The sequence below is a fragment of the Trachurus japonicus genome, chromosome 7, assembly GCF_045865225.1.
Source record: "Trachurus japonicus isolate A0001 chromosome 7, Traja_1.0".
Lineage (NCBI taxonomy): Eukaryota > Metazoa > Chordata > Actinopteri > Carangiformes > Carangidae > Trachurus > Trachurus japonicus.
Window position 1 is genome coordinate 10,462,263 of NC_140913.1, and position 15,737 is coordinate 10,477,999.

Here is a 15,737-nt window from a genome sequence, read left to right on the forward strand (position 1 = left end):
GCTTCCATAGAGTTCGAAAATGTGTCATTTCAATTCCTTATCCATCATTTGTAAAATCTTCTGTAAATATACTACCTTCATATTTCTGACATTACAACAGTAAATATAATGTTTTTTTTCACAGGTGTAATGGTGTTTTTCACAGGTGTGTGTCTGCGTGGCAGAAGCAATCAGTGGATTTTGAGAATGGTCTGCTGCTGTTGTCTCATGTTAACGTTGTATAATGAATGTGTGATAATATACAGCAACATGTCAGCATCCACTGTGCTGTGTTTAGCAGGCAGACCGCTTTGCACTTGGTGTTACATACCGCAATGGCCCCGGTTTGATTTCCCCGGAGGCCCTTTCCTGCATGTCATACCCCCTGTCTCTGTCTTCCCATTTCCTGTCTATCTACTGTCTTGTCAATTAGAAGGAAAAAGCCCCCAAAAACACTTCAACAGCATTTTCATTTGATTTCATTTTTTAATTGTGCAATAATTGTACACCCACTGTTTCCTAAGCGTGCTCTAAGAATGAGTCCCAGCGACGGGTCTGAAAGATGAATAACCGTCCATTCTTGAGGCTTCTTTATAAGGTCACTTATTCACAATCTACAATGCTGTACTGTCAGCCCCTCCCAAGGGATTTAACAACCACTTCCTCAGATGACTCAACAGCAACAACACTAATGACACTAATGACGATTCACTACTCTCAGCAACAAAGTGTCACCAGTCCCCACAGAGGCTTGATGCTTGTGTCTCCTCACCAGACTGTTGGATCTGAAGAAGCCTCCTCAAAGTTAGATTCTTCTTAGTATTGTTAGCCGAAAGATAAAATGGATCTTTATGGACTTGTTAAGATCTTACCAATCACAATGTAATGAATCACCATTTCGAATCACTATGGGCTGCTACTGTGATTTCTTTGTGCTTTATACATTAGCTTTTGACAGTGTTTCTCCGAACACATCAAGTTCATTTTAGTTTTACTACTAAGAAACAACAATTAGGCTAGGCAATTACTTTTACTTTTTAAATTGTTTATAGACAGGGTCATGTCAGCTTTAAGCGTCATATCTGTTTTCACCTATAGTACCATTTAACACTTTCTGAGTTGGACCATTTTGTATACTTTCCATTAGTTAAAATACAACGTACAGCTTTCTTTTTTAAAGAAATGTTCAACAGTTTGCCAAATAATTACAAAAAATACAAAATATATATATATATGCACTTTTTGTTCTTGCATGGTAAGCAACCACTTGGCTTAACCAGCTGGAAACATCGTCTTTCAAAAAATGATTATTCCCATGCAAGCTTCGAACAAGCAGCAATTAGCACATCATCCCATTAATACATTGGCATTCGAGAAAATTGTTTTAAATATCATGCTAAGCTAACACATTTAACTGACAGATGAATTCTATCAAACTTTTCATCTAATTCCTGGTAAGAAAGTCAAATTATTCTCCAACTTTTCCTCTTACATCATTGGGTTGTGTCTTACTTGGCCACTTGATGTCAGTGGTCAGACCAGTCAGGATTTTCTTTGGATGGGACTTCATTCTCTCATCAGGGCTTCACTTGGTCAGCTGTTCTGCCAATGCTGGAGGTTTGGCATGAGCCACAACAGCAGGAGAAGCTCTTGTTTGACATCTTTCCTACAGTTTTCCTCCCTACTCCATAGTGGAAAGAAAGCCTGCCAACCTCCAAGGTCCCTTTTTTTGTTTATTGATGTATAGTCTCAGTGGCCGTTTCTTTTGTATCTTTACCAATACTGAATCTGACACAAAGGAAAAATTCAAAGCGAATGTAACCAGGTGGTTATTTGCTGTGATATTGTATTTTCCTTCCGTGTCCCTCAGTTTCTTTATGTTGCAGCGGGTCTGGCGATCGCGGCAGGTCTGTGTCATACCCCTTACTGGCACCTGTACTGCAGCCGCGTCATTGGCTGCTAATGCGGACCTGTTTATAGCCCCCGCTGTAATTGTTCAGTTGCTCTCTCTCCTCACCTAAGCGAGTGCTGGCCCGGGCTTGTGGCTCTACCGAGCCATGGTTTCCCGGCGCAGTATGATCTGTGTGTTCATTCTCCAGGTATGTAGCGCAGTCTCAGAATGCTGAAGATGTTATAAGGTGCAGTGTTGACAATTTTCTGTCGTAGATTGGTAGTGAAATACAGTAACAACACAATCTAGAGAATGAGGGGAAATATATTGAAGCAACATCACACGAGAGGGAGTGCTGTTGTACTGTATATCAGCACGGGTGTGATTCAGTCGTAGGCACGAGGCCAACCTCTAGATTGTGTTTTTTTCAAAAAATGTTTCTCCAAAAATGTTATTTCTTGTTTTTTCCTTGTTTTCTTGGATTTAGGATACTATATTTTTCTCTTGTATTTAGAATTTAAGGAAAGCAGTTTTCTCCTGTTTTCTCCTTTTTCTTTTTGTAACATACAGGCTTGCATGTGGTGATTAGTGGCAAATTCACAACAGGTGTGTACCTGCTCACAGAAGGCTTCATTAGCCACTCCCCTTGCCACCCCACACTTTTTCTTTTCTTGAATACAACAGACCCATGCTGGTTGTGTTACATATTACCAGCTACTTTCAAGCCACAGTTCACATCTACTGCGGCGAAAATGCATCAGTGAGTGAGCACTACGTATCAGTCACAAAAAAAGACAAATATAATCTTCACAAAATCGCATCGAGCGGGACTTGATCTCGCTTCAGCAAAAGCAACATTGTCATAAACCAACTGGTTATCTCCGAGTTAATGTAACTCACAGATCCCAGTACTTTCCCTGCCTATTAGTCAATTACGTCAGTACTATCCAGGTAAAGTTTTGACTTGAGCTGACCACAAGTGGTGAAAAAAAAAGCTTTCAGTGGAGAAAAACCCAACATCCCCCCCATGGGCAAGCACTTAACAGTGGTAAGGAAAAACTCCCCTTTAGGAAGAAACCTTAGGCAGAACCTATAGGTGGGCGGCCATCTGCCTTGACCGGTTGGGTTTAGAGATAAGGAGAAGACACAGAAGCAACAATAGAAATATACTTCCACCACTGATGGGCACACAAGTGGTGGTCAGCACAGCAACCATGACTCACAGGAGCACCATCCATAACTGGCAGGGCATGCGACCATGATCCATAGTAACCTGTGAGATTAAACTACGCAAAAGCTCAGGGGAAGAAAGAAAGTTAGTGACATGCATTAAATGGTACATTATAAACTCACTTGCCTCTTTATTAGGTACACCTGTACTGTAGTAAAACTGATCTGCTCTTTTTGGGATTGCATAGGTGTACCTAGTAAAGAGGTCAGTGACTGTTTATTCCCATCCACATCTGCAGCCTTACCAGACATCAGAATTTTGTTTCCTCACAGTGTACATGCTGGGCAATAAAAATCCTGCTCCACTGGTGGTCTCCCAGCACAAATCCAGTTGAACCATAAACTGCAAGCTGTACACTGGACCTGATGAAAAGCATGACAGTAAATTAGTAAAACATTGCATTTATAAGAACTGTAAGTTTCATTCTTACCCAGTCATCATGCTCCTCTTCATTTCTCCCTGGACTTTGGCAGACATTGCCACATGCTCTACATAGTTCTGACAGGTTTTCTAAACATTACACACGCAATTAGATTTTCAGCAACACCATAATGCACATGACACACTGAACAACAAAATAAACAAAAACAAACCTGAAGCAGTTAGGAGCCTATTAGCCATTTCCCTCCTAAACTGAGTGATGGAAGTCTCATCAATGCAGAAATGCAGCGCCCCAGTTGTTAGGAGAAGCTCTGCAAACTGGACAACACATAGTAGGCTACAATCAGTGTCTTCATCGAAGGCACAGTTGCACTCATACCTTGCAGATAAAGAGTCTTGCTGACACAGATGATGTAGTGTCACAAGTCCATCGTGAGATGTGGATGTTTCTGTGTCTTATGAAAGCCCTGTAGAATAGTAAAACATTTTAGCCATCTGTGTCCAAGAGTCTTATGACATTACCACTGATGTATAACTTGCCTTGTCATATCCTTGCATGTCTTTATTTGGTCAAGTGTTTCACCTAAGGGGTTTATGTAAACAGCCCGCCTCTCCTTTGGATAAATGACCTTAACAATACATATCAAGTCATGCAAAAAAAAGGGGATGAATTATAGGGATGAACAAATCAAATTAAAATTATGCTAGTTTACCACACAAAAGTCTGGGCACACCTAAAAACAGTCCTGCAATCTGTGCTATGAATTATGATCTATTAATTAATAGTCTAATTCTCACCACAAGTGTCCAGTGCCGTTTGTCACACACTGGTCCAATGAGGACATCATAGGCCATTGGGTCAAGCTGAGAACATACAGACAATGAATGCATAATGTGTATGTATTGTAAGCATATATAAAACTGATTTTGAAAAATAGTTACCTTGCTTAATCCCCTGAATGATCCTTGCCACATTGCGGTCATTTGAAAAGAGTCAACATAAAACTTTTTTTCAGTTTCCTCTTGCAGCTTCACAATGACCGCATGGATGAATGCATTCACAACCTTAAGTTACAGTTTAGCCATATAACAAAAAAACATTTAGCATATAGAAGACCATGTATGACTTTACCTCACTCTCGATTTCCCTTCCAGGGGCCAGATTTTGCAGGTCTGTGGCAAATAACTTGTACGGTCCCACTTTGCTCCACAGAACACCTTGCCAGTCATCTATTACTGAAAATTACAAGACAGGGTTGTTTCAGGCCTCATCTATAACTGAGTGCAACATAATTTTCCAAAAAATCACCCATATCCTGCTGATGCATATGACAGGCTCTGCATATATACAGATCTTTTACAATATGTTGGTCTGAAATGAAATTGTATTATATCTATACTTACATTCATCTGGGGTAACCAAAAATGAGGGCTTAAAGGGAGTTGTGTTTGTGCCCTCAAGACTTGTGGACAAAAATACAGGTGGTGATAGTGGTAGAACTTGAAGGGCTGGGCTGCAGTGTTGTAGGTGGAAGAGGTGGTGGCAATTAATTTTAAAGGGATTCTTGGCTATGGTTCCATAGATCTCTTCAGATGGTCAATGTTAATCTTTTCAATGGTGTTTCCTTTTGGGGTAGTTAGATCAACACTTTTTCCTTGAATGCTGGTTATGGTAAACGGACCCAATAAATCAGCCTCTAAATTTCCCCCCTTTTCTTTGTTCTTGACAAATGTTTTTTTTCATAGTACTCTGTCACCCACCACAAAACCATCATCTTCCCCCCTTGATAACTTCCTCTTTCGCACTTATTGTTGTCCTTCTGTGATATTGGCCTCCACTTTAGTGTACACATCTTTGAGGTCTGTAGTTCTTTTGGACGGTTCCTCATTTTCAATTAGTGCATTGAGATTTTCATCACTTATCTGAAACATTAGTATAGATAAATAAACATAAGTACGTATACAAATGCATATGGTTGCCAAAGCAGCTCCTATTGTAGGAAAAACCATCATACCTTCCACTTGTCTGGAATTTCAGATGGATAACGGGCCTCCCTTCCATACATTAGGAAGTAAGGAGAATATCTTGTTGTTTGTTTTTTTTGTCCGCAATCCAAATACAGTTGGTTTAAGGTATTTGTCCCAGTCAATTGGGTGGTCCTGCACCGTCTTTTTCAAAGCCCTGAAATTGAAGAAAAAAAGAAAAAAAATTAAGGTATGTAGGCATGATATGCTATATTTTGTTCGGTTTTCTTTCATTTTCTTTTTGTTAATTTATGCAGTGACCTCACCTGGCAGGGACTCTCTTCCTAACTTAAGTTGAGTCAGTGGTTAAATAAAGAAATGATTGTGATTAATAAAACTTGTTAAACTTTTCTAACACCGTGCCTGTATTCATTTGTGTAACTTACCTGTGCATGGGTGACTTTTTTTGGGGGGGAAACCCTCTGAGAAATTAAAGTAAAAAGTAGATTCTTTAGGTGTAAGTCCTAAGGTGGCGTTGTTGGTGTTAAATTCTCTAGATCTGCTACTCGCAATTTCAATCCGGTATTGGGCACTGCCACACAAAGCACATTGATGCAAACCAGGTTCCCATTGCAGCGGAGGCTTGGTGTATCTGTATGATATCCTGATGATTGGCTCTGGGAAGGTGGACATTTTCACCCATTACAAGTGCTGATGGTACATAATAAAACAACAATATATTTAACACTTTAAATTTAAACAATTTATTTTTAGTTATAAAATGTAGTTCACTGTGAAATTTTCCAAGCAGCAATGGTATTTTTTTTAATTCTGTGTGCTGAGGATTTGTAAGGTAATTCATTGGCTTTGAGTACACAAACTTATGCAGTCATGCAATTAATGATGTAATGTTATGATTGTACCACGCTGAAGGAAAGAAAGAATCTGTAATATTCAACAGGTCCTGTGGTTCTGCCTTACATCACATCAACAAACATTCCCAAAGAAATTCCATTACATGGCCAACCATGTGGCATCCAACAGTGCTCTTAAACTGACTAGCTTACATCTGCCAAACATGACCTCAACAGTTTACAGGCCTCTGCAGCTGGTGCACCATGATGCTAGATTAAAGCATTACCACTTCCTCACCAAAGATGTAGCTGACATCAATGAAATAAATGCAGACACAGCGGGGACACCTCGTAAGTGACGCAAATACTGGATGATGGCTGACGCAAACAGAAAAAAGGTATTTGAACGTTTGTACATTTTAAAGTGTACTGAACTGAAAAAAGTATTTATAGACTGGTAACAGAAATGTGCAACAATAACATGGCAACTTTCTATACAAACTTTTAATGCTCATGGAATAGAAAAAATTACAAAGTAGTGCTCATTATGATAGACAATGCATGTTAGTTTGCGTTTTTCCACCAGAATACCAGCCACCTCAACTAAAACAAATACGCAAAAAGGCCAAACCAACTACATATGTCAGGTTCTTAACACTCTCTCTGTGGCTCTTATACCCCAAACCATTCATTCCTAATAAAGATCAACTGGAATTGTTTTTATATAGTGTGTTTGGGTGTGGGTGGGTGTGTTATTCAAATTCACAAACATTACTCAAACAGGGATAAATGGTCTGTTGGTCAGCTGTGAAATTATACACATTTGGTGCTCAAACAACTATTTACAGTCAAATAAACTAAAGTGACCGTGTTTTTATGATGGGGGAACATGTCAAACAAGATCAGAGTTTGTGTTATTTAGTTTACGAACAGAGCACATATACAGCACAGAGCAACAAGTATTACCAGGCTTTGGGTACACAGACACACACACAGTGCTCATATCAGTTCATTGTTAGTTATTGTTAGTTATCCTTTTAATATTCTTCATCTGATTGTGTTTACTTCATTCTTTTAAGGTATTAAAACACTAAAGAGTCAAATTTTATGATCCTGTGTCATCGTGTCTGTCTGCTCTCTCATCTGCAACATGGTGAAACTAGAGATTTTACACCCAAACATTCGTGCACCAAAGGGAACACATGTCACATTGGATAAATCTGTGTGACCACACATAGTTCTGATTATCTCTCCTGCAGTAATTGCTGTTCTCCAGCCTGGTTTAGGTGGTCTCCAGAAGAATCTCCCTAACACAGCCTGAGTACTTCCACATGCTGAAATCTTTGCTAATGGTTTGGCACATGGCTTTAATGAGAGCTTCCAAGACTTGGGAATCTCTTCCTGGGTACTTTCTGCGATGCCACTTCAATAACAGGACACAGGGCTTGTCATTAAATTGATCTGATTAGGTTTGGAGAAATTATAATATGCAGAGTAGGCCTGTGATTTCTCTGCACTATGGTCTCTGAGTCCAGAGAGCAGTGGGAGCTGTGCAGCGAGGCATGCCTGCTGACTGGGCCTTTATCCACACTGACAGTGCAAATTACTGTAGGGCTCGTACCTTTCCAAATGTTTGGAGGAGCTCATGGCAGTGGAATGCCTCTGCATTTCATCCTCATAAAGCTTCAGCTTCTTCTTCCTCAGTCCAGCTGGAAGGTAAAAGTGGACTGAATATACTGCAAATGGGTTGTCTAACCGCAGCGAAACCACTTGAATAGTTCCCAAAGTATACAACTTCACTCATGTGGCGCTCAGGCCCAGGCCATCCCTCAGCACTCCAACTCTGCTGAGGCTGAGTCATTTCAAACCCCATGGTGGCGGCGTAAGTGGAACAGAAGAAATATTGATTTCTAATTATATTCATCAGGGAAGAAGAGACCGCATAGGTTGGGCTGATTACACAGTGGCATAACTTTGCTTGATTGTTTTCCAAGCTCTCATGGGAAGGTTAATGACTCCTTCAGAGAAATATGCAAGATAGATGGGAGAGGTAGAAAGAGAGAAGTTGGATGCAGATACTGTCTTTTACATAAAATGTTATGAATTTAATCCACAAGGCACACAGGCAGGAGGAAGCAAAGCTCTAAAGGTTTAGGGTTGGATAGAGACCCAAAATTACAGAGAGCAGGAACACCTTCCTTTAACTAAAGAGCTTCAACCTATACATATGAGACATGTAATTGTTTGACACAGACGTATGTCCTTAGTTTTGGCTTCATGAAATGTTTTTACAAACATAAATAAAAGCTGACTTAATAATTGAGATGATTAAGATAATTTGGCAAGACAAATGGTCCCTGTCCAGCATGTCCACCTCCTTCAAAAACTCAATGAATAAAATGTCTGCCCATTGAGAACTGTGTAATTCAGTGATGTGAATGAGGGAGAAGAGAAACTATGAATAAAGCTTAGTCATAGTTTTCCAAAGTGAATCTGCAGACACTCCTTTGTGCCAGTCAGGCTATAGAGGCACCAGCCCACTAAGTGACATGATCCATCCAACAGACTTAAACACTTATTAATGAAAATGTGGTAAGGTTTGGTTCTGTAACGCTGTAGGTGCTTCTCCTCATAGCTTTCCAGATCACCATCATGTTACAAGCCAGATGTCTGTACTTTTGGTTTCGTAGAGTTTACTTCGAAACAAAAGGCTGCTGTTGGTTCACAAAGAGGAGTAGCCAAAGTTACGATCGACAACATGGACTCCATGTGGGCTCAAGACCACCTGGTTAGGCCTCAGGGATCTGACAGATCAGGGATCTGTATAAAGTTAAATAAGTTACAAAATGCCAGGGCTTGCTGACTGACTTGATGCAAGAACAAAAGTCTTAAGTCTTATGTTTCAAATTTGCACTTGTATAATATAGAGACATGTGTGAGCTGAATTTAAAGTCACAGAAATACAAGACTGGGTCCAAAACTGTGGCTGGACTGTGTCATGGGCTGTTTGCATTCAGCTGGCTTCAGCTCTTGACCTGTTTCTCTCTGACTGCATTTAATCCACTTTCCTCATAATCCTTGTTACATCATAAGATATGACTTAATGAAGGCAACATGTAAAATGCTGCATATGTGCGCACAAAGTTCCAGCTATAATCTGCCAGATAAACACATTTGACATGGTGGCTAAAACATGGCCCAGTAAGTCTATACACCAAAAGCAGTTGATCTGTGATGCAAACTTTAGTTGGCTCTTTCGACTTTTAGTTTATTTTCTTTTATCTAACAAAGTTAGCAGTGGTCTCATACCCCCCACATTGGGCACTTTAAAGTACAGTGCAATTAAAATGGTCAGGTTTCATGGTCATAATAACCCATAACTTTGATGTGAGTACAGTTGTGAGTGATTCAAGGTTGTAATCGCAAAGTTGTGGATCCACTGGAAAATGGATTCAAGATGAAGAATTAATGTAACACCAGCCGCAAACATGTAATCCAACATTTACATTTGTGAATATTTTTTTCTGTGACTTCACTTTTTAATTCACTATGACTTCACTATCAGAACACAGAGATCTGTGGTTATTTTCTGTGAGTGATGACAGGTTTTTTCTTTCTTTTTCTACATTGATTTATTATAAAATCAAATGATTTAAAAAAAGAGATGTTGCAGTGATGTAGACAGAACAGATTAAAGACAACTGTGTGGTGCAGGTGATAAACAGTAAGACGGGGCTATAGGACATGACAGATAAACATACAAAACCTGCATGAATGACCGCATGTTGAGGGTGCTGAAAGTTGGTTTCTGCATGTATGTTACATGTTCATGTGAGTGTATTTGTGTGTGCATGTGTTTTAGGAAGCAGAAGCAGGGGTAATGGGGACAACTGAAAGGAAAAGAATAAAGGTAAAAGCTGAATTCAAAGTCATTTAACTTCTTACACACATACACACACACATCTTTTGCCACACAACATTTGGTGCATTTTACCATTTTTGGTTGGAGCTGTGCAAACTGCAACAATGGCTGTTATGGCTCAACAGGCAGTAGCGTCACTGGCAACATCTGTCCTATGTTAAGCAGACTCCGAGCCAGTACAGACGTCAGTGGCACCCACACCTCCTGCAGGACACCACACAGTTAAACAATCACACGTGTTGTTGTTTTGTTTGTACTGTAAAGGCAACTCTTCCCTCTTCTGACACTGTGCTCGTTCATATAAGTGGAAAAATAATCTGTTGGCAGCTTTTACACCGTCACCTTACACATCATTGATTATCAAATCTAATGGAGATTCTCCCACATGGAAAACATTACATGACAACCAGGGTCATCAACTCGATATGACAGTGTCTTTTCATCTAATCTAATTTCCAAGCTGCACTTTCAAATCTACTTATTTTACATGACAAATTCAGAGAAACTGATCTGTATATCAATTTGTTTAACATCAAACATCTGTGGGTATACTGGGTTTATGAAGCAGGAAACATGTGTTCCCAACATGTTATCCCATTTTTCATGAACTGAAATGGAGCTACAGTCTTCAAAGGCACACATGCATTTTAACACAGAACACAACTGGGAACCTATACAGAAAACAATATCAGTTGACATGAACAGTGGGGACCGTAAAGCAAGCTGGTGGTTGTTTATGGAGGTGCTTGTAAATTTACAGCACAAAATTTTAAAGACTGTACAAGGAAAGTGACAACACCCCTCTCTTCTATAAGCAGCAGAATAAAATCTGACAAGCGACTGAATCTGATCGAACACAACTAGCAGTCAGTTTATTAAAGGGATACTTCACCCAAAATTGACAATTCACCAATTTTCTACTTACCGTCATGCCAGGGAAGGGCAACGGATTTTCATATATTGGCGGCGGATTGTGCTCACTTTTGAATTACCCAAAACACACACTATGAAACATCCAAATACCTCCATACTACTCGTCCATACTGACCCAAGTGTCCTGAAGCCGTGACATGAAAAAGTTGTTGTTGTTCTCTGTTTTTAGCCTTTTTGTAGTCGTAGCTCCGTTGATGTTTGTACACATGTGCAAGATTCATCATAAATCCAATGGTTTACAATGCGTGAGCTTAGAATTATAGGGTTCTATCTCCGTTTTGGGTAGTTCCGAGATATTGAGCATCAAAGTTCCAACTCGGCTTGTGTTTTGGTTGATAGAACATTTTTATTTTATGAATAACTAATTTAAAAAATGTTGAAAATTTAAAAATAACACCACACAGGCATTAACAGACCACTAATGGATGATATTATGCAAAAAACTCAATTTTGAAAAAAATGGAGATAGAACCTTATAATTCTAAGCTCACGCGGCAAATCTCGCGCATGCGTACAAACATCAACAGAGCCACTGGGAGTTACTACTGTGTAACCAGGGCAGAGTAAAACAAACCAGGAGCCTCGTTGGTACAGAGTGTTAGAGGGAGAGTGCTGGCATCAGCACAGTGTTACAGTAGCTACTGCCAGTTGCAAGCTAACAAACAACATAAACAAATAAAAGATGCCAACCATTCTGGTACGCCTGCTAGTCCCGTCTCTGTCTGACTGCAGGCAGGCTCAAACGTGTGGCAGTTTCTCCAACGTTTCCTCCTCCAGCCATCCACTGCACTTTCACCTGTCAACCTGGCTCACCACAACAGTGGTGGTGGACTGGGGAGAGGGCCTGATCCAGAATTTCTGTGAGGAAGTGTAGATGTACCTCTGGCTCCAGATTTCCTCTTTGTCTTTTCTTTCTTTTTTTATTCTTTTTTTAAAACTATGTGGGATAATGACGTTAAAGTTTATTTGTACATATTTTAAAACATGTCTGGAGATTAACTTTAATTCAGCTGGATGTTCATTTTGGAGGCTACAATTTGTGGTGCTGCTGAAATGCATTGTGTTATGTTGAGTCTTGTTCCTATTTTGTCCACCCCATTCAAATTAGTGACAGAAGGCTCAACAACATGCAACATTACCACAAGCTGCACCCTCCAAAATTATCACAAAGTTGAGTTAACACCACTAAATCTGTTTTCATTTCATTTCTTATATATTTCCCCCCCAAATGTTAAACATTATAACCAAGAGGATTTGCCCTATATGCTTCATTGTCTGCTGTCAAATTATTAGGAACACCTGCTGAGTATGTGTACCATCATTGTGCAAAACTGAGTGTAATCAAATATGAAAAGGCGTGTCCTCTTCTGTCAGTCAGTGCAATGAAAACCAGAGCTTGTTTACATGAAATACCCCTCAATTTGCAGAACTGGTCTGAGGCACAGTTTTACCTCAAGAGGCCCAGTAAAGATGGATAAACAATGACCTCTGCTGTTAAAAAAGAAAACAACTGCCTGTGTAAAAAGGAAATAGGCTACTTAACTGACCATGTTGGATTATAAATTGTGTTACTGTGACACTATTGACTGATACAATGGCACTAGGACCATGAATGGACCAGGGACATAAACACAGCTGGGGGACATTGCAACACACAAACATTCAGGTTTCTCTGTTTTTTTTTGTTTTTTTTAATAAGACCACAGACGTTTTCATGTCATGCTCAGTCTAGACCAGCAGGTGGCAACAGTAACAGTTTCTGATGAGCTCAGTCACTATCTCAGCTCTTGTATCTCTTTCATCTTTGTCACCTGAACTCATTTGTACAGTCTAAATACTGTGGACACACCTCCACCATAAAATGTAACGTTTTCCCTATCACTACATGATATTGAAACTCCCTCAGTAAAAGTCTGTATATACAGTAGATTGAAATATCAATACGACATGTTATGTTTTATTAACATGACATTTAATTTGTATATTCAAATGTATTAACTATACAACATTACATTCCATAAAAATTCCATATTAGTTTGTTTTTGTTGTTCGTTTTTCTTTTTTTTCAATTCTTAACTCATTCTGGGAAAGTGGTCTTAGGCTTTGGAATGGCTTCAACGTGCAATAAATAGGTCCAGGGGAGCCATAACTATATGTAAACTAAATATAGCCAACGGTGTAGTGGCTGGAGCAAATGCAGAATTCCTTTTTGTTAAAGCAGATATCATCGGCACGGCCGTTTCGGCTAATGCTGTGTTCAAGGCAGGCTTTTGAAACCGTAAGTTACAGCTTCAAGTCACAACTACGACTTGGTAGCGTTCCAGGTAACCCGTAGCTCGTGTTTTTACCGTCCTGTTGTCTGTGAAAGTTCCCTATAACGGCCACTCGTAACTTCCGACCCGTGAACTCGTAACAGATCGAATTGGTATGACTTCACAGGAAGGAAAAACACAAAGTACGAGTTTCCTTGAACGCACCATGAGTTAGCAGCCCCCGCCCTTGTCAGGCATCAATTGGTCCTCGTGCTACGTCACCACATTCACGCGCATCCCTTGGCTGCACACACAGCCCTTCATGCCGTTCTCTCCCCTCATTGGATAACACTTGTATCCCACAAGGAAAATTTTCTCCTCGGGTTACAGCAGAGCAGAGTGACGGAGAGACTCGTGTTTAGGCTGAAATACTTCATGTAAGTGATTGCTGACGGAAAATAGGACTATTTAGGACTTATATTAACATAAACATTCCACTGATATCTGCTTTAAGAGACAAGCCGGCTCAGTGCTCAGCCCCACCTCCTGAACGGCATGTAAAGAGGACAAGGATGTTTATATCTGATATGCTGCACCACTGGCCCCATCTAGTGGCCGAACAAAGAATTGGAATTTGCGATCGTGCTACTTCAAATCAAGTTACAGAACACAAGTTGGATTTTAAAACCAAACCATGTTTTGTCAATTTCTGTCCATTTTGGATCTGTTGAACTAGCTCCATCTCTGTGGGGTGTGTTAGAACTTCCTTTTGGTTGTTTTCCATCTCTTTGCAGTTGTTTTAGTGGTCATTGTGCATCACTTGGTTGCATGTACATGTGGAGCATGTTAGTGGTACTGGGGCTCAAATCCCTAACAGGCAACTTTTGCGAATAATCATTTCAACAGAGAGGAGAGTCTATTCTCTGTGTTGTTTCTTTCTGAGACAGGAAGAGAGTAAGGAGCTCTGAGGAGGGGAGAGCGAGGAGAAAGGCTTCTTGGGGATTCAATTTCCTGGGCAGCACGGGGTAAAAACACTCTGACAGGCAGGGGGTCTTAACCACTGTAACATCACTGAGCGTGATTCAACTATTCAAAGAAAATAATGTGTCAAACTTATTCAAAAACAACACACGTTCTCACAAAGTCAGGAAAACCCAGGGAACAAGACTCTATTGATACATTATTTTTTACAGCGCAGCTCCAGATGCATGAGTCCAAGTAGCATAACTCGCCCGTTTACTGTGGTTACACATGGAAGTTGTAAATGTCGAACAGCATTATTATGCTGTATAGAGGCTAGATGTGAATCTTGGCATTGACAGCAATGGCAAGTTTTCACCTTCCTGAATCCTTGATCTAATCTGTAACAGCCGTGTTTTCACTGCAGGAGTTCCTGGTAAAGGGAGGGGGTAGGAACTTCTACAGGAACCGTCCTCTCACTCGGCCCTCTCAGTGGCCGTAGGTGCGTTCGAGATGAGCCAGGCGTGCGCAGAATCGACCGCCGGTGACCAGGGCACAATGCATGCCGGTTAGATTTGTGTCCGACTTGATCCCGACTTGCTCTGATGTCATGCACACGCCTGCAACGTTAACCTCACGAGATCAAGGCGGCCGCAGTTTTTAGAGCCAGGCGCTGCAGTTGCTCTCCACCGACTGCAACCGCCTGCAAGCCTCAGGGCATGATGGGAAATGCGCCGGATCATGAGCTGATTGGCTCTTAGTTAGGACTGCAAACACTACGTGTTGTTGTATAATGCTAGATTATATGAATCTCATGTTGTAGGCCTACTGCTTAAAAAAAAAAAATTCACACTGAGTCAAACTTATGTCCTGAGAAATATATTGGTTATTTATTGGACAATTGCAGTACAGCATAAGAAATATATATCTCGGTGACTTCCTATTTGTATTGACGGCAGCTGGAAACTGTCCGACTTGACTGCAGCTTTCTGTCACCACCCGCTGCTGCTGCCGCCTGCTCTCACCGACCGTCCAGACGAGGCGCAGTTTATCTCGAACGCACCTCGTGTTTCCACTGCAGAGTAGGACGCCGCTTAATCGCTGTGCGACAGTTTCGACCGTGACGTCACGTCACCCAGGCAGGTCACAAGCACATGCACAAAAATCATAACAACAATGGAGAAGAATGGAAGGAGCTGAGGCGGTAGCCGCGTTTCTGGTTTGTGTGTTTGTGCACATGGCGGTTGATTGTAATCCTGCTTGAGTTTTGTTTTTGTTTTTTGTTTTTTACTTTTCACGGCATTGTTTTGCGGCGTGATGGATCCCCAGTGTGTCGAGGTGCGCTGATATTTTCATTTCGCCGCGATGA

The 15,737-nt window shown here is 40.6% G+C and overlaps 1 protein-coding gene across 1 annotated transcript; it reads right to left on the reverse strand.

Annotated features, from left to right (window-relative positions):
• Positions 1–3,300: 3,300 nt before the first annotated feature.
• LOC146984214 (uncharacterized) lies at positions 3,301–4,700 on the reverse strand. Its single transcript, XM_085783087.1, has 8 exons — positions 4,615–4,700; positions 4,425–4,547; positions 4,281–4,346; positions 4,023–4,111; positions 3,862–3,949; positions 3,695–3,800; positions 3,532–3,611; positions 3,301–3,463 (listed from the first exon to the last, which is right to left on the reverse strand). Exons 2-8 carry the CDS (start codon positions 4,464–4,466, stop codon positions 3,368–3,370), a joined length of 567 nt encoding a protein of 188 aa, XP_085639213.1. The 5' UTR covers positions 4,467–4,547; positions 4,615–4,700; the 3' UTR covers positions 3,301–3,367.
• Between the last annotated feature and the right edge of the window lie 11,037 nt (positions 4,701–15,737).

Bases quoted from the DNA above. Each gene is read 5' to 3' on its own strand.
- LOC146984214 (XM_085783087.1), bottom strand. From the start codon at position 4,466: ATGACCGCAATGTGGCAAGGATCATTCAGGGGATTAAGCAAG. The intron at 4,112-4,280 runs GTGAGAATTAGA...TGTATTGTTAAG, and splicing joins AACGGCACTGGACACTTGTG to GTCATTTATCCAAAGGAGAG. The intron at 3,464-3,531 runs GTAAGAATGAAA...GCTTTTCATCAG, and splicing joins AAGAGGAGCATGATGACTGG to GTCCAGTGTACAGCTTGCAG.